The sequence below is a fragment of the Dromaius novaehollandiae genome, chromosome 1 (genome assembly GCF_036370855.1).
Source record: "Dromaius novaehollandiae isolate bDroNov1 chromosome 1, bDroNov1.hap1, whole genome shotgun sequence".
In the NCBI taxonomy this organism is placed as follows: domain Eukaryota; kingdom Metazoa; phylum Chordata; class Aves; order Casuariiformes; family Dromaiidae; genus Dromaius; species Dromaius novaehollandiae.
This window is the reverse complement of record NC_088098.1, coordinates 209,255,275-209,281,124: the sequence shown is the minus strand read 5'-3', so window position 1 is coordinate 209,281,124 and position 25,850 is coordinate 209,255,275. Positions and strand designations below refer to the sequence as shown.

Sequence of the window (25,850 nt, the reverse complement as noted above, 5' to 3'; positions counted from 1 at the left end):
CTGCCTGACCTCAGTAGACTATGCATACATCTTTTAGGTAGCTGAAATTAAGGAAGATGAATCATGCACCAAATATTGAATAACATGGTTGAAACACAAGCATGAAGAATACTTCATTTATGTGCAAAGTGTACTTATTATGATAGTCTGTAGCTTCTACAATATTGAATAGGAATTAAGGGTCCTGAGAATTTTATAGGATATAAGCACCAGTCTACTGTGATGCTTAAGACACAATTGCTATTTACTGTGATGTCTGGGTCCACAATACATCCAGCTATGTGAGACTGACTCCAGCTTCTTATAAAGCCAACAGAGAGAAGCAAGGGCCATATTCAGAGTACTTACTCTATGTTTCTAGTTTAGAAGTGATATCTTATATTCTCCATGGAGACCAAAGTCAGGCAGCTTCTGATGGTAGGAGCCTAAATTCATTAGATGTCACTTGCCTATCTGTCTGGCTCATGACCAAAGAAGAATTCATACCAGAGCCAGTACGGGAGCCCATTGTTGCTACCTTATTCTCTTAGTAGATCACATCCTCCTTCTCACATGCTCATTGACATTCTTCTTTCAAATTCTACCTCTTTCTATCAGGGTGAATTAGTGTATGTGAATTATGGCCGCACTGAGGACTTCTTTAAGCTAGAACGTGAAATGGGAGTCAACTGTACAGGAAAGATTGTTATAGCTAGATATGGAAAGATCTTCAGAGGAAATAAGGTAATGCATCTATATAAAAATCCTACTTGTGCTGTCTTCTAGTTGATTCCAGAAGACTGAAATTCTTACCTAAAGTCTTCTGGAGGTTTTAGCGTAATTAAACTTTTCATAGAGCTGTGTTCAAAGATAATTCTTGAGTAGGAAATTCAAATATATATTCTATATATATATATAAAATACATCTAAAAGATAAAAGTAAATAGTTTGAAAAATATGTGTTTTTTTATATTCCTTTATATACTATAAATTGTTCCATATGTTACTAATGTTTTTAGGCAACATGTTCTAATCATCATATTCTTCTCTAGTGGTTTGTCTGTGTTTTAAAACACCTATCCTGTGTTTCTTTATAATGGTTTCTCTAAACTAGGCAGAGACTAATCTGTAGGGAGGTTATTTAAAACTCTGTATATATTTATTCATGTACCTATCACATAAATATTTTTAAACTATACATTTCTGCAAACATCCATGGCGTGAAAGTACATAGTCATGAGCTTACTTCAAGAATATACTCAAGTGCTTTTCTCAATCAGGATGTTGAGAGACAGTCTACTGTAAGTGTATTTGACTTTTGCACAAGAATCAGTCTGACTGTGATTTGTGTGGGACTGAATTTTATATTCCTCTGTAACTTCAGAGGGTCAAACACTGAATCTCCTCTTTGAAATACCTGATCTTATTGTATGTTCCTGACTAAAGTGTTCCCTTTGAATGGATAGCTCACTGATTTACATATATGCCATTTTCTCCAGTGAAAAATATGTCATCATCAAAATTGTTTCATTCATCAAAATTGTTCATAAGTTACCACCTTTAAAGGTACTATCTGAATGGAAAAAATTAAAGAAAAAATTAAAGAAGACAGTGTTGTCTGTATCAAATTAAAATGAAATACAAGCACATCAGACTACTAAAATTTAAAGAAGCAGTTGTTCTGTGATTTGGAAGTGACATGTCCTCATTGACACAAAGGGATGACACGTTCATTCGTAAGGTAGTATTTCTAACAGCTGTTTATACAACTCGTACTGAAGAATTAGGCAGCCTGTATACAATCGGGAAAACTGTACTTTCATTTAGATTTCGAAGTGGTGTGCACGAGTAGGATAGAGGACAAAGACAAGTACTAGATTTCCTAGAAAAGCTATAGTAACTCTGGATTAAAATACCCAAATTTAAAACTGTTTTGAGGATTAATTGCCACTCACACACTATACAGCAGTCTTACCTGATAGCAAAATAAATTGGGATGTCGGAATGAACTATATTCTGTCTCTCTTTATCTCCATCAACCAGGATTATGCCAATATACTTTGCCAGTGACATGGGCATGAGAACAGTTTCCTTAATCAAAACAGCATGCGTATCAGTCCTTCCGCCTTTATAAGGATATGCACTCTTTGGAGTTAGGTTTGTTTATAAACAAAGGACAATTTCAAGGTCTCTAGTAATACATCTTTCTGTATAGTCTGAGCCCTGAGAGACATTCAGGAGACCATCTAGGTAAATACGTGACTGGCTGAAAGATAAGGTTGCATCAATGTTTGTGATACAGTTTTTTCCATCCATGATGTATATACATTTTAACGGTCTCGTGATAGCTTTGGTCTAGGTGACAGAATACCAATTCAGTGTATGTAGTAGTATCTTGGAGAATGATTTCCATGTTATTGCAGTTACTTTCCTTACTTTCAAAGCAACAGCAGATCTCTTACATTCATATAGAACGCGATATCTGCATATGTATTTCCAGGAAATTACATGGTATGAGACAGGTATAGGTGAGATTTTTAATTCCTATAAAAATTCCTTTACTTAGCCCAAGCAGTGTAAAAGGCTTTGAAGTATAATCACTGTAGTTTACAATACTTTCTTTTGCCTCTTGAACACTATGTCAAGCTATAAGGGATTGAATAGGACCAGAGATCTGCTTTGCAGGTAAAGAATGCTGAATTGGCAGGTGCCAAGGGAGTCATTCTGTACTCTGACCCTGCTGACTACTGTGCCCCAGGAGTAAATCCCTATCCAACTGGCTGGAACCTGCCAGGTGGAGGAGCTCAGCGTGGAAATGTATTAAACCTGAATGGGGCAGGGGATCCTCTGACACCCGGTTATCCTGCGAAGGGTGAGTGACATTGAAGAAGTCATTCTCTGAGGGCCTGGTTTCAGAAGGGCTTGGTGAGGGTGACAGGGATGTTCTTTCCCTTGGGAACAAACTACATCTTTCCTTGTTTTTTTCTGTTGCTCAAAGGAGCTTTGGCCTTCAGCAGGACAGTTCTGCAGATGGTATCTAAGAGAAAGCGAGGGGAAATTAAGAGACCCCTACTGTGCAGCACTGGCCTCTGTAACTTCACAGACCTACAAAAGTTTAATCTCTTACGTAACCCAGAGATCATGACACAAGTGTTTGACAGTTGAAACACTAGTTTTTATTTCTGTTTCACATCAGCAAGCCAGCAAAGAGCCAGCATGCACAGCTCACAGGCTTCTTTGTTTCTGCAGTACCCCTTTCCACAGTTGTAGGCTGCTTACCCTCCACAAGAGGCCCCACCAGCAGCGCTAGGTCTTCCATACTGAGACTCATGTCGTTACCATTCCCTGCTGGTTCATCACCTTCATCTCACACTGCCTCAGATGTTCATTTGAGCTCTGCCTAAGACATTTCACGTACTTAACACTGAATCCAGCTCATTTTGACTGAAATGTATTAAGGACCACTCATGCCAGTACCTGAGCCAGCATATCTGAAGGAGGCAGTCACTTGAAGAGTAGTGCCTAAGTAATGGGGAAAGTTGTCTCTTTGGCCAGTAAAACTTGAGCTGGAAGAGGATATGTGTCCACGGTTGCAGCATAGGAGCAATAGGCTGTGGGGATGATTTCTAGTTCCTCGTACTAGATCCAGTAAATTCCTTTTCATCTCAGATTGATGAATCTGTCTGCCTCCTATAATAAGGGTCCCTCCAAATGCTGTATTAAGGAGGAAAATCATTCTTCTTCACATCTGCTAGAGAAATAGCTTTTGGATGTTAAATTTTGCCCACTCTGTGAAAATTGTTTTGTAAAAAAAGAAAAAAACAAAATTTGTATTTGAGTTCTGACAAGACAAAACCTAGACTTTTTTTCCCATGAAAACAGCAAGAGAACAGAATATTCAGTAACTGAGTGTATAAGATTTTATGTACATCTCTTATCAACTGGCAAAATTTTTCAGTTCCCAGCTGAATGTTCCAAGCAGCAGAGTACTGGCTCTCCCTTTGCTCTTGTTCTTGCTCTTTGGCTTTGTCCAAAGTCCCTTTATGTGAAAAGAAATACTGCTACCCAAAAACATTTCAACTCAAAAATTAAGAATTAATTTAAAAATTTCTAGCCAGCTCTAGATGTATGACTGCAGACACTGACAGGAGAACTTTTGTTAGTGTCTCTCTGAAAACATATTGGTGAAGCGTAAAGAATGAAGTCACTGTAGAAATGTCAACCCAGTTTCTAGGAAAATGAAATAATTACTCTTGACTCCTGTGTTAGAACTGTGCTATGAATTGTACAAATTCCTTCTGAGAGTTGTAAATATAAATATCTTTCTTTTGTTTTCAGAATACACCTACCGATTAGACAAAGCCAGTGGTATAGGTCTCCCAAAAATTCCAGTTCATCCCATTGGTTATCATGATGCTGAGTCACTACTGCGGTAAGTGTATAGGGCACATTGGGAATTTTAAATAAATTGCTTTGTGAAGGTCATAAAAGCATTTGCAAAGAAGGGGAAATGACTTTCGCACTTTTCTTCTAATGTAGTTGTTGAAATAGTACATTTGTTTATAATTAGGATCTCTATGAGAGGTAAACACATTCTAGTATCTGTTACCATATAGTGCTGAGTGACCTAGAAAGGATCATTGTCATAATCAATCAAATACTTTACTGAAGTTATATACTGTGTTTTAGTTTAAATAAAGGCAATGATTTCTAGGGCTGCCATGATACCCATCTTACAAAAAAGACCACCAATAAAATCATTCGTCCAGGAAATATTTATCATTTGTATTTGATGGGACGGGACTGGTACTTTGTTCTCTGTTATATGAAGGCACCTACTCTCTCAAACTAAGATAAGAACCCTGGGGAAACTCTGGAATGTTATAGGGGATTTAAGAGATATCTACAAAGCGTTCTTATTAAATATGCTAGGGACATGAAGACAGGCTGCCAGATGACAGCATTAGAATTAGTGGTAATTTTAACAAACCGAATAAATTTTCTGAAAAAACTAAGATGCAATTGAGTAGCAAGTGCAGCATTGCTGTAGCATGTAGGAATAATTATTTGTATCAGCTGTACAGACACAGAGCAGGGAATACCAGGGTTGATAACAGTGCCGCAGGAAAGCGTACAGGACAACAAGTAAACATAATAGTGTGTGTGTATTTGTAGGGGAGTTTATATCTAAATCACATGAATAATCACTTTGCTCCGTCTGATGCATCTGTGAAAATATTGAGTCCAATTTTGGGCACTGCATCAAAAAAGATATGGACCAATTTACCAGAATTCATAATGTAGTAGAGAGACTGAGTAACAGTCTAGAAAGTACAGCAAAAGAGAAGACTGAGCCATTGGTGGTTGTTTAGTCTAGAAGAAAGAAACTGAAAGGAGATGTAGTGAGTCCTCACATCTGAAACAGCTAGCTGCAGAGAGGAGGGAGATAAACACCTACTTATTACTGCAGAGAGTAAGATACAAAGTGAAAAACACCATGTTCAGGTGATATTCAGGTAATTCAAGTATGGGCTTTTCAGTTTAGATGTAAGGAAAAAACTGTCTGGGGAAGCTGTGAAGTCTCTGTTGCGTGAGGTTTAAGAATAAGTCAGGCAAGCTTCTTTCATGAATGGATGGACAAAGCTGCTCTGTCTTGGGACACAGGTAGAATAGACTTCTCATTGCTCCACAGCCTTGTTTCCCTGTTTCATTCATTCTATCAAACTCTTCTGTTCTTGTAGGATTCAAGACTTCTTTTACAATCTGTTACACAGAGACAGCGATAACTGCCTTAACGAGAAGAGAGTTTATGAAACAGTCCATCAGTATGTTTATTCATGAGGCCTGATTTGGGGTAGCTTTAACAACGTGATTTTGTTTTCAGATTTTTGAATGATGTGCAACAGTGCTATTATTATATTATAGTATAGGCTCCTGAACCATACTGCCAGGCATTATATTAACACAAATCTTGATCCTGAAAACAACCAGTTCCACAACAGTAATGGCGTGCATCAAGTTATTTTGAAATTTAAGCACAATCCCTGGTCTAAAGATAGGTATGTGTAGTATAGATTCACACTGGACATGTGCAGATTAAATGCAGGAATCCTATGAAAACAAAAACACGGTAATCTTAAGAACAAAGACACTTGGCATGGTTGTACATCAGGGATTGCTCTAATGAGTGGTAGTGAAGGGAACACTATTTGCTAGTACATATTCTTCAGTCTTCTGGTCCCCTGCTTCACAAAAGGTACTTTTTCCTCTCTTTTTTTCAGCTTTGCAGGAATCTTAATTTGAGCCAGGAGACAAAGAAGTGTTCTGTGTTGGTGCCAGAAAGCTTGTTCACAAGTATCTTAAATGAGCATTTGGGAAACAGGAACATTACAGTCCCTATTCACAGTGCTGACATGAGTGTTCTGAAGCACTGGGGTATTACTAAATGTTGAACTCACCTTTGCTCACATGTGGCTGTATCTCCCAAGTGGTATGAATTAAGATAGAAGTATTAAAGTGTTTTTTTCTTCTGGGGGTAGGGGAGGGCAGAGAGAAATAAAGAAAACCAATTATCTGTTATGAATTGACAGATTAACATCTCTTTTTGATTTCCTCTGCTTAAGCAGAATTATAGCCTTAAGACCTAGTACCTCAAAAGGATTTTGGCATTCCAGGTGGAATTTAGGTAGCTAACTCTATATCACTGGCTCATGAAACATCTCCTAACCACTTAATTGCAACAGCATTCAGAAGTTTGTCAATTTTTACCGCAAACATTATTTTAGGCACTTAAGTTTGTGTTACTTTGTATGTACACATGTATAGCCATCTGAAGAAATGTATTTGATACAAAGTCTTAGAGGCTGCTGAATCCAGTAGCCTGATAGATGTGAGACTACTGTGGCTTTAGGTCACCAGGTTTGAGTGTCAAGGCTAGGTGTGTATTCTAGATAGGCATGCACACACATGCCCCCCCCCCCAGCCATATAGATCAACACAAATGGAAGACAGTGCCTTACTAGCACTCACATAAACATGCAGCACTCACACAAACATTAACAACATGGACAACCTAATTCTGCTTGTCCTCCATTAACAACATGGACAACCTAATTCTGCTTGTCCTCTCTGGCTAATCAGAATTGAAGTCTGCTAGTGGAATATATATACATATGTATGCACACAGTATGCATCACTCCAGTAGCTGGCCTTAGACACTCAATCTGTCCAGTAACTGGCCCCAAAACCTCTGGTCTTGCCAGTTGCTGGCACCTGGACATATGAGTTCCCAAGGTTTTCAGTCCCACTCTAGTTGCTAATATTTAAACCACTTCTCATTACACACACAGAAACACAAACAGGTCTGTTTGGTAGCTGGTCCAGACCTGTGGTCTGTGGTCTCCTCAGCTGTCCCCTAGACCTGTGGTCTCTCCAATAGTTTGCTCCTAGACCTGTTATCCTACTCACCAGCTACTCTGTCTTGAAGTTTGCTAGTGAATCACAAATACCTACTTGTGCACACACAAGATTGAAGTTCCAAGGAGACACACAGCCCCAGTCTCTCCAGTTGCTGGCCCCCAGACTTACAGGGTCCTTTGACTTGTGGCCTCTCCTCCAGTTGCTTTTAGGCCCCTCCCCCCACACACATACACACAGAATAGAGAGCACCCCCTAGGAAACTAGTTAGAAATATAATTTAATAAAAAGATAAGACAAACTGTGGTGATCAGGCACAGGGCATGGCCAGACAAGTGTACTTACCAGCTAACTGTTTACACTCGGCTGAACCGTTTCTCCTCTATTTTCCTTTGTTTGTTCCTGCCCGGTCCACTCTGATCCTTCCCTTTCCCTATCTGTGCACCTTCCTCTAAACAGCCATAAGTCTTGCACATCTCCACAGTTTCCTTAAAACATAGGTTTTACACAATCCCCAAATGCTCTTCTCTGCATATCATAATGAATGTCGTACTCCTTTAGGCAATAACCCCCTTCATCTGCAAGGTATTCTGGGCAGAGTTTCTCTGGGTGACTTCTCTTGGTGAGTTTCACACCATGCACAATGGGCTGATCCTTCTCCTATGACGGTTTTAGGAGCAGCCCATTCAGGGTACTCTATTAATATTCACTGGTTACCTTGTCTGTCATTGTTCTTCTGATCCTTGTGATCCTTTCTGGGCCTTTGTGTTCACGGTAAGTAGCCTTTAATTACATAATACAATGATAGCTACTTCTTCAGATCATCTTTCTGGTCCTGTCTTACTTGGAAGTGGGAGAGCCATTGACCCTGGGGGTAAGAAATCCACAAAGAGCTTACACTTTACAGGAGAGTTCCCTAACTGCCAGGCTAGTGAGCAGCTAGGACACAAGATTCGTAGAAGTGAAAAGAGAATAGACAAGAGAAAGCCTAAGTCTTTCTTCTGATAAGAAGGGGAGGGAGCGGCAAAGGGGCTCTGGTCTCTGATCCATATATTATTTTGGACTGTATCCAGTAAATTTAGTACAAAATACATGATTAGCCACAGAAAAGATGCCAGAAGTAAAGATAGGCACTGATGAGTGATTAAACCAGTAAACAGCTTCTCCTCTTCCCTCCCCATATTTCAGTTTTCTGTATTGCATGGGATGATTTAGGTGTTTAAGTTGTATTACCTCTCTCTAATGTTACCCTTTTGAATCCATGTGCAGCATGTTGTCAATCTATTTTGGAGACGTCCAGCTTTGCCCCATTTATTCCATAGCAAAATGCAGGTATCCCATCGATGTCTGTGGATGGTACTGGGAGTGGTGCCTAAGAGTCCTTCTGCAAATTTGGGCTAAAATATCGAAGGTCTCTAAACCTTACTGACTTTGAGGACTTTCAGCTCCTTTACTGCTGATCATTCTTTGGTTCTTCATTTGATGGAAAGGTTTCTTCCCTGGTGGAGGACACATATGATTCCTATTTGCTGAGGGAATAATCTTAACACTTGAATTTTTTAGCATCCAGATCAGCTGGTACGCTCAATAAATAAATTTGTCTGTCATTAAAGTGAAGTTTGTGTATCTGCAGAAAGATAAAATATATGATAATTCCAGGAAATGTGGGTAAAATTGCCTGTTTTAGGTTTACATATAAGAGTGCTTTGCATTACTTTAGGCTTGCATTCTGGGAAAGGAAATTCTGCCCTGGTTCTATATGCAAGTTTTCCTCAGAAGTAAATTGAAGCTACTTATTTGCATATAAGACAGAATTTTAATGTCTTTGGTGTTTTTTCATGTCTTGTGTTCATTAACACTGTAACACATATTTTCTCCCAAACTTTTATGGACTAATATGTCTCCAAACTGTCTCTTCTTCCAAATTTTACACTCATCACTGTTATGAGGATAATTGCTCATAATAGTAAAAGTAGGAGTTTTAAAAGTTTTTTCTTTTCCACAGTCAACTAGTAGTTGTATATGAGATTAATATGTGTAACTATGGTGTAGCTAGATAGTTCTCTTTAATACTGTAAGTTGTAAATAATTATAGATTTTGGTTTTAAGAATTATGAATGAAATATAAGCCCTTTAAAGATACTGGGCTCTTACTTTCACTTTTGTCTTGAGAAGCCATAACTTCTTCGTACTGTCATGTTCTTACATAAACATTTACTGAGCGCTTGAAGAAATGCTGAAATGTTCTGTGAAACAAAGCTTGACTGAAGTATGTATTTGCAGTAAAGGACTTGCTTTTGCTTACAGTAAAGGCATTTTGCCTAATAAGAACCAGAACATTCAGCATACCTTTTAATATTTTTCTTTATATTCCTCACAAGTTCAGATCAAAAATGTAAATCCTTCAGAGTAGGTGAGTAAGTATGGGCTGATTCTGATCCACTGAATTACTGAGTTTCCAGCTGGGTAACAGAAAAAAAAAAAATTTACCTTTGACAATGGAACAAGAAAAGATGAGTTGAACGAACTCACCATGTTTTTCCAAATTTAGGGATCTTTAAAACAGATCAGCTATATCTATATTAGCAGATTAAACTGCCTAGAGACAGGCACTGAAACACACTTGTCTATAGTGGTAAGCTGTTAGAAGGATCCCTGGCATGTTTTTGTTCTGTGCCAAGTAATACTCCCCTGAATGAGTTGCAAATGCAGTTCAAGCAATTTGAAGATGCGAGGGACCATTTACAAGAGACAGTTTGTATGCAAAACCTCTGGGAGACAGTTTGTATGCAAAACCTTGGATTGCTGAGAGAGTGTTCCAACACAGGAATAGGTTGTTCCATGAATAGGTGACTTCAGTGCCCAGGACCGTTCCTGTACATGTTTAATTTACTAGTGCTTATGTAGCTGAAAACATGGATAATTCTCCTGTGGAAACTTATAGTGCAAACTTTCCAAGGCAAAGAAAGACCATCATTTTGGTCTGTTTTGTATGAGACCTAAAAAACTGGGTCCTGGTTCCTCACTTGTGCTTTTTGCTATTGCAGAATATTGTAACTGGTACTCATATATATATTTTTTTCTGAATAGTAACATGGGAGGACCTGCACCACCAGACAGTAGCTGGAAAGGAAGTTTGAATATATCTTACAATATCGGTCCTGGTTTCACAACAAATTATTCTACAAGGTCAGTTTTTCTTCAAAAGGAAAATGTGTTCAGGATCAGGGAAATAGAGCTATGGCAGTAGAATATGACCAGAGGTAGAACAGTTGGGGTTATTCAAATCATCCTTTTGATTCTGACTGTTTCCTGTGCTGAAGTGAACTCACTACTTCAGATTTACACTTCAGCAGATTTACATCTGATTGGATAAATACATACAAATTGCTTTAGATTCAAGCAAATCTTGAAACAACCTCATTTGGAAAGCTTCTAGACTTAAACAAACTCTTTGATGAGCCTGGATATTTTCTGAGACCTGAATTTGGTGCGTGGTCTTCTTTTAATTTATGTGGGTCCAGCTTTTGGTCTTAACTATTGCCTTATATAAAACAATACTAACCTACAAGTTAGGTTTTCCAGAAAAAGTGCTCTACTGTAATGTGTTTTTTTTTTTAATTTCAGATTATGTTTAAACTGATTTAGTGATTACAGGTTAGGACTGAAGTTTAGCTGTTTCAATATTGGCTGAACTATTGTATTGACTTCATATGAACATTTGACCTTTTCTCTTTGTCTTATTAAAATGACATGAAATTTTTTTTCTGAAAAATATGCAGCCAGTCCTTGAGAATGAATTGTTGAACCTCAAGCTGTGTTGTAGATAAACAAACAAAAGTCTCTGCAATGCAGCTTAAGCCTTGTGGTTTTCTGATTCTTGAGATGTCACACCAGCATGATTGCACTGATTGTCCTGGAGTCAATTCTGATTTACACCATCTTCTGGATGATTAGAGCTATTTATCCCTTTAGCATTAGATGGGTTTCATTTTTCTTTTACTCTCTCAAATTTGAAAAGAATCTACTAGCAAAATAATCTTTTTCAGTTTGGAGCTCTGAGCTTCTTATCCAGTATAAATCTTACTGACATCAATAACAGTAGATAGCTTTCAAGGACCAAATGCTGATCTCAGTTACACGAGTATAAATCCAGAAAAACTGCAGTGGAATCTTTTCAGATTTACTTTGCTTTGATGGAAGGTAATTTTGGCCAAAATTCTTTCATACGAACAATTTATATTATATACTTCTAAAAATATCAGGTGTTTTATTAGCTAATCTGGTGGATTTTCACTTTGAATTTTCTTTCCAATATACTAGAAAGGTGAAAATACACATTCATAGTAACAACAAAGTAACAAGGATTTACAATGTGATCGGAACCATCAGAGGCACAATGGAACCAGGTAAAGTCATTTGTCTTCGGTGTTATGTGGGTGTGCAGTGACCTCTAGATGCACCTAGTAATAGTTACAAGGGGGGCTATGAGGGAGGGAGTTTACTCTGAGAGATTGCACTACATGAGCATTTCTGTTGAAATATTTACTGCACCAGTTTTCATAGCGTACATGAGCACTTTCACCATAAATGCTGAATTTCGAGAGGGAGTCATAACCTAGACAGAAATGTTTGTCTTCAGGCAAGTAACTGCAACTGAAAGAATATTCTTAAGTGGGTATTTTTCCCTGGTAATCTGGAATAGTATTATGAGCTTCAAGAGTTCAAAAAACAAATGGAAATGGAGAATAGCACAGGTCTGTAAAGATTTTGCATTCCATCTGAAGATATAATTTCCACCATTATTGATTTGTTGGTTGTCTTACAGTCTCTTGTAATCAAAGTGATCTTTACACCCTAAAAAAACAGATCTAAAGACATCTCTAGGATGATAACATCATTTAATCTGTGACTGCAACACTTGCCTGTTGCCTGAAACATAACTGTTTACCGTATTACAGTATCACAGAGACCTAGTCTGTCTTTTACCATATTAATCACATCTCCATCATGTTTTTAACAACTTTTGTATAATTGACTGTATATTATATTCAAAGAAATGCTGCCTTCAGCATACTTCGATATTGCAAGTTGGCATGGTGAACAAATATAATTAGCTGGTCACCTTTACCATAAAACATTCTATTGTACAATGTGACAAGATGCTTCTGTCTTCAGAGGAAAGTTGTAATATTTCTAATAATAGAAGTAACATTATAGTACTGGAATTTAGACTGTTTTAGGTCTCATGGGATCAAGTTACTGTGTTTGACAAGTTCTTTAACATTGACTTAAAATGCAGAAAAATGTCTTTGGAGATTTAAAATGTCTTTTGCCATTCCATTATGTATTTTGTAAGCTATTAAGTTTGTTGTCTGACACCTACGTAGACAATTAGAAATTACTTCCCATTAACATTACTATAGTCGGATTTTTTTTTTTAAATAAACCTTTTTTAAAATAAATTATTTCTTTAAATAAACCTCCATAATTAATTTCTCTAGATAGATATGTCATCTTGGGAGGCCACCGTGATTCTTGGGTATTTGGTGGCATTGATCCTCAGAGTGGGGCCGCTGTGGTTCATGAGATTGTGAGGAGCTTTGGAAAACTAAAAAAGAAAGGTAATGTAATGAAAGAATAAAACACGCCAAAACCACTGCTTTCAGCTGTGCCCATTGATTTTTCTGATATTTGGGCATACGCCTAAAGACATGCTTATATGTTCTGCAAAATTAAGGCCTTGAAATGAAAATGATTAACTTAGATATTTACTATAGGTAAACTAATAAGTTTATAACTATTGTATACATCATATGCAATTGTGTATCTCACTGATCTCTGGAATAGCACAGTGTTCTGCACCTATTAATTACGCTTCCAGTTACAACCTGGATGATATCTGTGAGGTGGTTCTTCTCAAGAGAAAGTACACTCGAAGGAAAACAAAACACAACACAGAAGATGTGGGAAAGATAGTGAAATAAATATGGCATTCAGGTATAATTGGTTACTGTGTATTTGAGGCTGGTCAAACGGCATGCTTCAGTGGTCCTTTAAAGCTGATACCTTGGCAGACTGAGGCTTCAGAAGAGCAGCATTCAAGCCTCCTGATCATCTGAATGTGCTTTGGAGATAGACCCGAGAACAAGTGAAACATGTCTGTGTTATGCTGAAGATGAACTGTATAAACATAGTAGGAAATAATGGTTAAAATACCTGGTGCCTAGTTGTATTAGATTAGGGTCAAATGTCAACTGTACCAAGTTTCTCCTGTCAGAGCAAATGCTGTCTGCTCTGACATGCCATGGAAGAAAGCTCTGATATGACTCAAACAGTGTGCTGCAGGAGCTTTCTTTGCTAAAAAGCTATATGCATTTCATTTCATTTCCATTCCCACTCCGTTATTGGATATCATGCGAAACAGTGTCTTTGGAAACCAAGTTGAAAAGGGAAAAAAAAAAAGGAAAAAGAAGGAAAAAAAGAAAGGGAGCAAAAGGTGAAAAGGCACTGATAGCCTCAAAGAAAACTGATCAAAGATGGAGACACAAGGTAATATAGCCAGTTCCATTTTGCTTGAGTTTAATCAAACGCAGAACTTTAAGTGAAAGATCCTCACTTGGAATGTGATATGTCAAAGTTACAGGGAATTCCTTCAGGTTTTGAAATCCAGCGTTTGGGAAACAGGTCAAAGAAATGCAGTAATAGAAGTGAAACATACCAAAACACATGTTTCTGTTAGATTAGACATCAGTTTAAAATGTGCACTGAGTTGAACTGAATAGAAAGAGCAGAAAAATGTTCTTTCAGGAATTCACACAGGGGCACGTACTTTTTACTTTGTCCATGGTTTTGAATTGTAGAAAATTTCATTGCCACTAAAGCTGAGAGAAGAAAAAGAATACTGTGTTTGGCCCAATATTGCGAATATTGCAGTAGATTTGAGATCGCTAAAAAATTCATAAAGCATTGTTAGATTACATTAATAAAGGAGTTGGTGTTCCATAAACATTCCTGTGTCTCCACAGGTCAGGATAAAAGGTGAGCCCCTTCAAACTGACATCTGTTTTCATGTTAGTTACCAGTATGTACCAGGCAGTCTCTATTTTTGTAATATATTTTTCATGGACTTTTATTACAGGATGGAGGCCAAGGAGAACAGTGATATTTGCAAGCTGGGATGCAGAGGAATTTGGCTTGTTAGGATCGACAGAGTGGGCTGAGGTAAAACAATAAGCATTCAGAGATATTTTCACAGAGCAGATCTTTGAGAAATCTGTATCAAAGAGGTATATTCAGCTTGCTCACCCTCTCTGTGTCTTTTTTTCTCTCTCTCTTTCTGTCTCTTTCTCTTACACACACACACACACACACACACACACACACACACACATACACACACACAGGAGTTTCCTTACTAAACAACAAGAATATATGACTGCCTACGGTAGGTTATCTGATGTTTTTCTCTGAAACAGTTGTTATTTACTCCCGCAAACATGAAAATAGTTCTGAGGCAAAAAGTTCATCAACATTTTCTTCCTCTTTTCTTCTCACAGGAAAATGCGAAAATATTACAGGCACGAGGAGTGGCTTACATTAATGCAGATTCCTCTATTGAAGGTATATAGTCTTGACTTGCATTTTACAGTAATAGTGATATATACAGATGTCTGTGAGTCTGTTTGGCTTGGAGATCTATGAAAGCTTCAACATGATAATATCATTGCATTAGTCCAGGAGCACATATGCAGGGAAACAATAACCCAGAATCATAAGTATCCTTCAGATATTTCATGTTGCTTAGGGGAAGAACTGCATCACAGTAACTACACCATTTGGGTGGGGAGGGAGAGAACAAAGACTGTGCCCTTGTTAGCACCTCTGTAAACTCTGTGGAGTCAGCTTCTCTTCTCATAACGTGGGTAATCAACATAAGGGTTGCTTCAAAAGCTGGACTGTAATTCATCCTAAACCAATACAAATGCACTGCTTGCATTGAATCAGAGGAACCCTTCTACATAGGGGAGAATCAGCTTCTTCCTTGTAGTGGATGTATAGCTCTAGTCCCCTTTTTATTTATAAATAATGGCACAAGGCCTCAAGTGAATAGAACTTACTTGCTAGTATAAATAGTTTTTCTTATTTTTCAGGAAACTACACACTAAGAGTAGATTGCACACCACTGATGTACAGACTGGTGTACAACCTGACCAAAGAGGTAATATTGCTTGAAATTATCAGCCAGCCATATCAAATTCTGTTTATCTATTTCACTGATGGCTACTTATATGTGGCATGAATGAGTCAAGTCTATGAAATAAGTGCAGAACTAGGCCTTTGAGGACTTGCTTCCAGCAGGGATGTTCACTGCTCATTTATTGGATGGGGTTCTGTGTATAAAACACGATGTCAGATGTTGCTTTCTTTTATAACTGCATCCATCCTTCTTAAGTTAACAGCCACGTAATTCTCAGCAAATAACCTCACTGTCTTACATGTAAGATGCTCCTTGCACTAGGAGTGGATCTTAGAGACTGACACTAATAAGCCCTTTAATTTGGCATTTTCTTCAGTCTTTCAGTCTGTATTGGAGGCATCTATTCAGGAACATTTAATTGGTCTTCTATGGTTGTGTGTCTTTTATTTATATTTTTATATATATATATATATGTGTATATATATGTGTGTGTGTATATATATAAATATATATATTTATCTTCAACTGCTCTGTGTCCTATGTATCTACTGTATCTCTGTTCATCTGCTGTATATATTCACCCATCTGTCAATTATTTCTTGGAAGCTGCTATTACCCTGGTTTAAAAGTAAGGGAGCTGTAAAAATTTGGAATAATCACTTTTCACAATTGGAAAACTATAAATAAAATTTAAATCTGTTAAAATTAGGTGCCCAGCTAAAGATATTTCTGTCTTGAACTGCAGAAGTGCTGATCACCTGCAGTTCCCATAGTAACCAATGCTAAGTGCAGGTGTTCAAAACTGTCAGAAAATCAGGTCTGCAGAGTCTCAATCTGGGCACCAAGAATCATTGTTAAAATGTTGGCCTAAATACCAGTTAACATGGTTGCATAACCCTTCCTAAAGCTAAGAAACAGTAACAAAAGGCTGACAAATGCATGTTACCACGGTCTGTTGGTAGCTAATGTATGCAGAGAATGCTGATCAGGAAGCAGGTCCTTCATGGGCCCATCCTAAACTAATCCGTGGCAAAATGTGTTAACACTGTTCTGTGAACAATTGGCTTAATGACCGGAAGAAGCAAACATACTGTTTTTATTTTGATTGCTATTCTTGAGTAATATTTATAAAAAATAACAATACCTCAATTGCCTGTCAACAAAGAACACGGAAGTAAAAATACCTACAGTGTTTATTCTGCTCAGTAATCTAAAGAATTGTCTGAAAATTGTGGTAGGAATTAACTTTATTATGATGAGGATTTTTATATCTGTATAGCAGCTATGCTGACCACTGTACAACTGTTCTACACTTTGCTCTTATAAGGTAACCACTGAATCCATGAAAATCATTTGCCTGAACTAAAAAACTGAAGAATCGGTTTTGAATTCATGAAAGACAAAATTGTTTGAATTTTTCTGCCAAAGTGAAACAAGAAGTTTTCCTTTTGCAGGTTTTTACATGTCGAATATTTAAATTAAAAGGCTGAAAATTTCATAATGTATAATCAGAATATTCCATATTGGAAATATTGGCTTGAAACATTTTGCTTTCCCTGTGGTTTTTTGCCATCTAAAACTACATATTTTTAGCAAATAAATGATGCCTCTGAAAAATGCTGTGCATTTGAAATGTTTAAGGGGAAATGCAGAAAGACAGGGACTAAAGTTTATGACTTGGTCGTTGCTCTAAGCTGTAGGCTTGAAGTGGTGGCAGAGTGTAGATTTGTTGCTTGTTAATATTTAAAATTTTACCTTTTGTCTTTCTTCTCAATACATTTTTTCTAGATACCAAGTCCTGATGAGGGATTTGAAGGCAAATCTCTATATGAGAGCTGGTATAAAAAAAACCCATCAAGAGAATATAAAGAGGTCCCCAGGTCAGTGACAAAAGAAATAAAGGGTGTGCCAGAAGCTGTTATGCCTTAGAGAGTGTGGGTTTTTAAAAAATAGCCACTTGAAAAACAGTGCTTTAAACAAACAGATTCTCAGCTGGTATAAATCTCAAAGTTTTGTTGATGCAGTTGAGCTACAGTATTGTACAACAATTTAGTGAAATTGCCTTTGTAGCATGAACAGGCGGCTTTGTGTATGAAAAGTAAAGTGTTGATGCAGTTTATAAAGATTTAGACACATCAGGCTAGTATGCACAAACCAGTGGCAGGCAAACAAGATGCTAACATAGCAGCTTTCTCTTGCACTTGCTTCTGATATCCTGGAAGGCCTCTGATTTTGGGTAGTTTGGGAGCATACAAGGCAGATATTTACAACACTGTCCTTCAAATTCACCAGTAGTGTTCTACACAGTCTCAAAGACTGATTCTCTTATATGGAGTCATATTGGTACTGTTGTGTTTTCTCCAAGTTGAGAGCCTGGGGATGGTGGTAGTGCAGCAGAAGGAAGGTCATTGGGTCTTTTCAGTGATTAAAGATAGTGAGTCAAATTGTCCTCTTCAATGTTTGATTTCTCTGCAATGAATCTGGCCTTCTGAGAATATGACAGTTAGTAAGAGGTACATGTAATGTAGGGGTCATAGGCAATTTGGGGAATACTGACAGAAAGAGCATGCTGGGGAATGACTGTGTAGTGACTGAGACTAGAGAATAAATAACTTACTACAATACTTGGAAACATACTAAAAATTATACTTTAAGTACTATCATTCAAAGCATTTTCCTCTTTCTTATTAAAGAATAAATAAACTGGGTTCTGGCAATGACTTTGAGGTCTTTTTTCAACGGCTTGGCATCGCTTCTGGCAGAGCCCGTTACAGTAAAAACTGGGTAAGTCTGTGTCTTTGTAATTATCAACTGTAATTCAGCTGTTCGGACTGCCAGCTTTCTGGAACAGGAATATCATTTTTGGTTCTGTTTAGTGTGCCAGAGTGGAGTCTCAGCTGTTAAGTGCTACTACAACACAATTATTTAATAAATAGGAATAATGGTCAACTTGGTGCCAGTCAAACAGAAGATAAAGGACCTTTGCTTAGAGTAAATGGATGTGCTCAGAAATGCCTGTGGCTAGTGAAGGCTTATGAGTGGCTTATGATAGCTTATGAATGACTTAAGAAGAATTATGAAGCTTTGAATTCAGCAGTGGTTCTTTTTTTATGGAGAACACAGGCTTCACTCTGCTGTGTGCAAGGAGATGAGTCCAGCTCGAAAATGTACAAGGAGCAATCTATTAAATGAGATCTTTTCCTTTAAAAAGACATATCCAGACACAGGCAAAAATGGCTGTTGAGAGCCAGTCAAAGAGAGGAGGGGCAATTTCACCTAAATTTAGCCAACTGAAAGTTATGTATCTGTTCCTAGCTACTTACCTAGGCCCTGTACCTGGTCAGTAGAGAGTGACATCTCCAAAGCAAAATTCATTTCATCATAAGGTCAATGTCTGAGAGAGCCATCACTGAGCAGTTCTTCTCATTTGACTTTCTGTAGTGGCTAGAGAGGACTAGTGTGACTTGAACACTTAACTTTACAATGCCTTGAATTTCACAGCAAAAGTTTTCAAGCAAAGCTGAAATGCCCACAGCTGACCTTAATAATGGTTTTGTTTGGTTTTGTTTGTTTCTGTTTCAGAACGTAGAAAAATATAGCAGCTATCCAGTTTACCACAGTGTCTATGAAACCTATGAAATTGTGGAGAGGTTTTATGATCCCACTTTCAAGAATCATCTGACAGTAGCTCAGGTACGGGGAGGGCTGGTGTTTGAATTGGCCAACTCCGTTGTCCTTCCTTTCGACTGCAGAGATTATGCAGCAGCTGTGAGCAATTATGCTAGCATCATCTATAATTTGTCAAAGAATCATGAAGAGGAACTGTCAACATACAGTGTATCCTTTGGTATGTACAATCTTTCATCACAGTCCTCTTTTGTTAATGCTAGCTGTGCTTTATCTTAATGCGTAAGTCTTAGCCATGAACTGGTACTTACTTGTGCCTTGTGCTGTGTGAACAGTGAATAAAATGAGGCATATTCTCAAATAATTTGAAATTTGAATATGTTTAGATCACTAGTATACTTGTGTAGAAAATATACCCCTGCCTTGTAGAGCTAACAGTGAGATATAGCCACGTGTTATTTGACCTGTGCACCGTACATCCATGTTGCTAGCAAGATACCTTTCTTTTGGTGCCTACAAAAGTCACGCTGCTTTGCAGCTTGCGGTGCTGGATACTTCTCTGTCCAATTCTAATTATAGGATCATAGGATAATTAAGGTTGTAAGGGACCTCAGAAGGTCATCTAGCTCAACCTGCTCAAAACAGGGTTGCTCAGACTTTTATCTAGTCCAGTCTTGAAAACCTCCAAGGACAGAGACTGCAAAACCTCTTTGGGCAACAGTGCTTGACTATACTCAGGGTGAAAAAATTTTTCCTTATATCCAGTTAGAACTTCTCATTATTTCAGTTTATGTTTTCAGTTCAGTGATGGCAATTGCAAGCCTCAGGAGGTGTTTTACTGAGGGCTTTTCAAGCAGGCATGGTCCATCCCTGTGCTGCACTAAGGATCTTGTGCTGGCATGTGAAATTTTATTGAGATAATAGGGATTCACAACCCGTCTCCTTCCTGAGAGACTTCCTCTTTATTGTGGTATATTGTATTGGCAACATTATGTACTACTCAGTCTTACTTGACTAATAATAACCATTATCAGATACATATATACAGATACGTCGTCATTCTCTAGCTCGTTCACTTGCTCGCTCCTGTTGAGCTTTGTAAAAACCTATAGCTACCTGAATAGTCCAGTTCTGGCAATCTGTGCTTTACTTTCTTTAAGTAGCAAATAACAATATTCACAGAAATACTAATTTCTGTTCTCTCCAAGGCAAGGTTTCACACAAGATCACATAGATTTACTATTTAATGTAGGAATATGGGGTCATTTGGTTTTGTTTTCCATTTGTTTCCATCTGATGGTAAGAACCATCAGATCATGATCACAGTGAAAGATAAGTAGTTTTAATTTGAAGAATTTGATTTATTAAATGATTTATTCAGAATCTGAAATTAAACACTTCCATCCTGCTCCTCCAGATGCTCTCTTTTCAGCTGTGAAGAATTTTACAGAAGTCGCTGCTCACTTTCATGAGAGTCTGCAACAAGTAGATATGAATAAGTAAGTTGAACAATTTTTTCTTCCAGCCAAGTAACCTGTGTAGTCCTCTGGGCTCACAGAGTGTAGTCTTCACTTGCATTTAGTTCCCCAAATAATCTTGGTGACAAGTGACTGTCAGTCATGTGTTCCATTTGGAGTCCCTATGGAGTCTTGTCTTTGAGGGTCTAGTTACTCCATGAAACAAAACGCAGAAGTGTTGAACATCTGAGCGTGGACATCTGAGACACTGCAGAGACTGGGAAGTTAGCTGTGTTCTACACTCTGTGTAGAATGTCCAAGCTAATGAGTGTCAATTCTTGACAGGTCTTAGCTCAGGAGCAATGCCAAGAGCGTACATGAATGTGACGAGACTGTTGGTCAGCAGAAGCAGAGCCAGCTCAGGTGTGTCAGTTCCTACAAGTGCAGAAAACATCCTAGGGATTTTTGACTGGATTATTGTTAAAGAAAAAATGTAGACTCAGTGTTTTCAGTTGTCAGCACTCTGTAATTTTGAAGATATTGGTACCGCTTAATGCAGAGAATTAACTACAGCATGACTGTAGTCTTGCCAGGCTTTTTGACAAGCTTTACAGAAATTCTATGCACCACCTATGCCAAGAGTCCGTATTAGCTTTTGACTCGATTCTTAATTTAGTCTCTTTAGGCCATACCCAGAATGAGAAACCAAACTCCCTTCTATATATGTGTATTTATAGTTACATTTCTTGGAAAGAATCAGATTTAGCTGTATGCTTACCCATACGGAAGGTGAGAACAAGAGTCAGCTTTCTAATGGTGGCAGCTTTAAAGATAAATGAATTAACAATAGTTTCCTAATGGACAGACATTTATATGGGCTTCATATTTATAGTGTATTTGTAGTGCATCATATTACTTCAAAAAGACTCATTTGGATGATCAGAGAATTTGTCTTTATAACTAGAACTCTACAGTTATTTAGCCAGTTTCTGTTTTATGTTCCATTTACAAATTTCCCTGCCCTCTCAGATCTCTCCTGTCTTACTTATTTTGATTCTGTAGCTCCTGTCAGTTATCAAAGTTTATATATTTGATTCACCATGTAAATCTCAATCTATTTATTTTTCTGAGCCACTAAAATATATCAGCAGATGTAGATGAAGTTTCAAAATAAATATAGAAGAAAACACTCTTCTGTTAACCTTAGTGATTCCATGTGGCAAATAAACCCCATGTACATTCAGTACATTATTCTTAACAGTTCTTTTATTTGTTGAGCATAAGTAGTATGCTCAGAGCTATTCAGAGCACACAGACACAGATGGTCTGTGCTCTAGGGAATTTATAATCTGTGGAAAATAGGGTCTTTGAAAACCTGTCATAGAAAAGAATGGCCTGCCTAAGCACACTAATGAAAAGGAGATCCAGGAGTAAGATACGGCATGAGAGAAAATATCTGGTAAATCTACATTTTCTTTGACACTATTCCTTGTCCTTTAGAAATAGCTGTAGGAGACTTTCAGGTTATAAATCAGACTGTCTCACAGTCTAGATCAGTGTAGTTCTGTTGTGCAGGCTGGCTGACATGGACTGCCTTCTGTGGGCTACACTTGAAGTTCAACGGTTTGGACTTACTCTCCTTTGTAAATCCAGAGCTCTGAGTGTTCTGGCACAGGATGAAAGTGGACCAAACACTTTGCAGCTAACATATTCCTCTGTTGTCTTCTTTTTAGCCTACTTGCTGTCAGGTCTTTAAATGATCAGCTCATGTTTCTAGAGAGGGCTTTCATTGATCCTCTTGGACTACCTGGCAGGCCATTCTACAGGTAAGAAATGCTTTTTTTTCACTTTCTGCCTAAGTACCTTATGAGAATCCCTTTATGATTTACAGGTGGCACAATGGAATTGTAATGATTCTATTCAACATAATAAAAGTAGGTAAATAGGAGAAATAAGATTTAAAGGGGAAAATGATGTTAAGGAAAATTTCAGTGAGATATACCGTGCAGAATGCAAAAGAGTGTTGTCAGAAGCCTGTAAAGATCAGTAAATCCATTTCCAGTGGTTTCAGTGGGCTTTTAACCAGATCTAAAAGTTTGGCACTGGACTCAGTTCAAATCATTTCAGAGGTAAAGGATCTTTAGGAAGTTATTGTGACTTGAGAGAAAAATAGGGTATAATTGGAACATCTAAAATCTGACTGATTATAGCAGAATAGCCATACTAGCAAATACAGTGTAGAGGGAAATACTTCAATAGCACTGAAGTGAATTCAGTAGCTCTCTCATCCAGTGCAAGAAATAAATCTTTCTTGAAAGGCAGAATAGTCAAGTCAGGTCTAGCTTTTTGGTCCTTCTCCCACCTTGCATAATTCAGAACAACAGTCTTTCCACTAAAAAGTACCTCCAGCAAGTGAACTTAAGATTTACAATCCTTATACTTCTCCTAACTTCTGATTAAAATATATGTTGAGAAGTTTCTTGTTAAAGTATCAGCTTTCTTACCTCAAAGCATGCCTTTAACTGTCAGAGAATGTGTGTATGTCTGTTAGAAAGGGAGCTGGCTTTTTTTTTATCTTTCCCTTCCATCTAAGGCAAGACAAAGGAAAAATACCTTAGTCAGCTTTATCTAAAGTCTTCTTAGCTACAAAATTCTTGAATTCATATGGAATAACTTAGCTCATATTTTATTTTCTTGTTTCATAGATTTTGGGTACTATCAGTACAAGACTGTTGTTTATTTGCATCTTCAATGTCAAGAATTTGACAGCTCATATGGATACAGATTATATTTATTCAAAAAATAATACATTTTATTTTCCTAATGCAGAATATTGTTTTTTCTCTCAACTTCCCTACAGACATGTCATCTTTGCTCCAAGCAGCCATAATAAGTATGCAGGAGAATCACTCCCAGGAATCTATGATGCCATGTTTGACATTAAAAGCAAAGCTGATCAACAGAAAGCCTGGGAAGAAGTAAAGAGGCAGATTTCCATTGCAGCCTTCACTGTGCAGGCAGCAGCAGAGACACTGAAAGAAGCAGCATAAGTATCAGCAGCATCAGCAATATCAGCATCAGCGAAAGACTACATATGACAGTTTGCGGAAGCCTCAAAACCAGAGCATTTAAAAACAGTAGGAGGTTTATTACAAGAACACAAAACCCAGACAACTCTGTTCTTTGCAAATAGCGTACCCAAGTGGAATGCATTTAACAGTGTTAACAAGGTAATAACCTCCATTAGGTGAGCTGAAGTTTTGCATAACTTCTGAAGTAAGAGTCTACATTAAAAAAGTCATATTTTCTTTCTGCTTAATATGTTAAGAATTGTTAACCATTGGGTGTATTTTCAGAGCTTTTTATTTAGCTAGCTTGATTAATTTTTATAGCACTGCTTATAGGAAAACAGAAGTTTCATGCATGGAGATGGGAAGACTGAAGACTGTCCCATACAGTGTGAAGGATGTATAACGATCATAACAAGTTTTGGGCTGTTAGCCCAGAATTGTATCAGTGATGTTCTTCTCATCACATGCTGGGTCTTGCAGCTGTTTGCAAATAAAATTAAGCAAGAAGCCTGCTAGTCACCAGAGTAAAGACGTGGCAATACATCCTGTCAGCCAAAAAGTGATCTCACAAAACATATCTTTCAAGATGAAGACCTACTTTTATTCTCTCATCCAAAATCTGCTCCTATCATGCCTTGTCCATATCAAGACATTTTTAATATGAAGACAATTAGAAGCAAAGAAAATTGATTATCCTCTTACTGGGAAAGGACACCAAATTATTACCATCTTCCTATACTCTGTATTTCTGGTTTTGGCATGCAGCTTACTCTTACAACTGCTTGAAAGCAGTGCACTGGACAGCTGAGATCAGACAGAGAAGACTTTCAGAGAATCAGATCAATTCATGCAACACTTTGTCCCTGGAGGATTACTCAGCTCTTGCACGGCAAATATTTTTGTGTAACTTGACTTGTCATTTCAACTGAGGCTTCCACCATTTCTTAGAAGACTGTCACATGATCTGATGGATTTCAGTGTCATGGTAGTCATTTATTCATAAATTTTTCTCATCTCTTCGCATTAAACCCCTTTAGGCAAGTGATTATAATTAAAGTCATTATTTTACTTAGCTGTTAGTCTTTCTCATGCTATAATTCAGCTAACCAGATAATGGGAAATGCTCTTACACCCACCACTATCCCCACTTGATTTTTAACTTTTTATGAAAGAAAGTTAGAGTAAGACCATGGAGACATATCTTCTCCCAGATTTAGTTGTGCTGATGGGAGACATTGCGGTCTCCACCTGTTTCATCACTCTTGCTGCTGGAGGTGCTCTTTATGCCAGTGGAGCAATTCATTCCAATGGTCTGTAATCCATCTCTGGCAAAATTAGGCAGGTTAGTTTAGATCATCAGTTAAGCTAACCTAGACTATTTTGTCTGCTGCAGTCCAAGGAATGATAACACAAATCCGCTATCCTTGTTGCAGAGGGAGAAGTGATGAACAGCTTTTATTGACGAGCTGGGTTCAAAAAGGGTATTTTTCCATTGCCGGGGAGGATGTATCCAGAATTGAAGCACCAAAGTCCAAAACTGTAGAGCTCTCTCCCTATTTTACATGTAACTTCCGTCAGCAACTTTTTCTCTTAGCTCAGAAGACGTAACTTTTTAGTCTCCTGCTTAATCTTAGCATTGTTTCTTTTAAGTTTCCTTAGGGACATTTCTGGCAATAGCTGGCAGATAATATACAATGGCAAGGCCCAGTACCTAACAAAATACAGAGCTTGTTACGCCCTTAACTCTAGTACCACTCTAGTGGTCCTAGATATGGCAACATCCATTTAAAGAAAATCTCTTTTAAACACACAAGTCAGGGCTGTGCCCTAACCAGTGTAGTGGATAGGATATAGGGGCAGAAGCTCCCTCCTGTTGACTCTGTGCCCCTGAGTAGAAAAAGATCAGGGCTGATAAGTCCAGAGAGAGAAGGCACTCAGAAGACTGATTGTGATGTAATGGTTTACAATGATGCTCTGGTAAGGTGGGATTCAAACTGTCCAATCGCTTCTCCCAGATATGAGTGTAGGTTATGACCTGTGTTTGTTCATTGCAAACCACAACCCTTAGTGGTTGAATTTTAAAAGCAAATAGAATTTTGC

The 25,850-nt window shown here is 37.8% G+C and overlaps 1 protein-coding gene across 1 annotated transcript in view; it reads left to right on the top strand.

Moving 5' to 3' along the window:
• Positions 1-24,822, top strand: part of LOC112988580 (putative N-acetylated-alpha-linked acidic dipeptidase) — a 35,427-nt gene extending 10,605 nt beyond the window's left edge. Inside the window, exons 5-19 of the mRNA XM_026109173.2 lie at positions 598-723; positions 2,665-2,851; positions 4,318-4,411; positions 10,486-10,584; positions 11,719-11,804; positions 12,900-13,019; positions 14,537-14,619; positions 14,955-15,018; positions 15,549-15,616; positions 17,384-17,475; positions 18,289-18,379; positions 19,178-19,442; positions 20,640-20,721; positions 22,413-22,505; positions 23,540-24,822. Coding sequence (XP_025964958.2) covers positions 598-723; positions 2,665-2,851; positions 4,318-4,411; positions 10,486-10,584; positions 11,719-11,804; positions 12,900-13,019; positions 14,537-14,619; positions 14,955-15,018; positions 15,549-15,616; positions 17,384-17,475; positions 18,289-18,379; positions 19,178-19,442; positions 20,640-20,721; positions 22,413-22,505; positions 23,540-23,729 — 1,740 coding nt within the window. The 3' untranslated portion in view covers positions 23,730-24,822. The remainder of the gene's footprint in view (positions 1-597; positions 724-2,664; positions 2,852-4,317; positions 4,412-10,485; positions 10,585-11,718; positions 11,805-12,899; positions 13,020-14,536; positions 14,620-14,954; positions 15,019-15,548; positions 15,617-17,383; positions 17,476-18,288; positions 18,380-19,177; positions 19,443-20,639; positions 20,722-22,412; positions 22,506-23,539) is intronic.
• Positions 24,823-25,850: the final 1,028 nt, after the last annotated feature.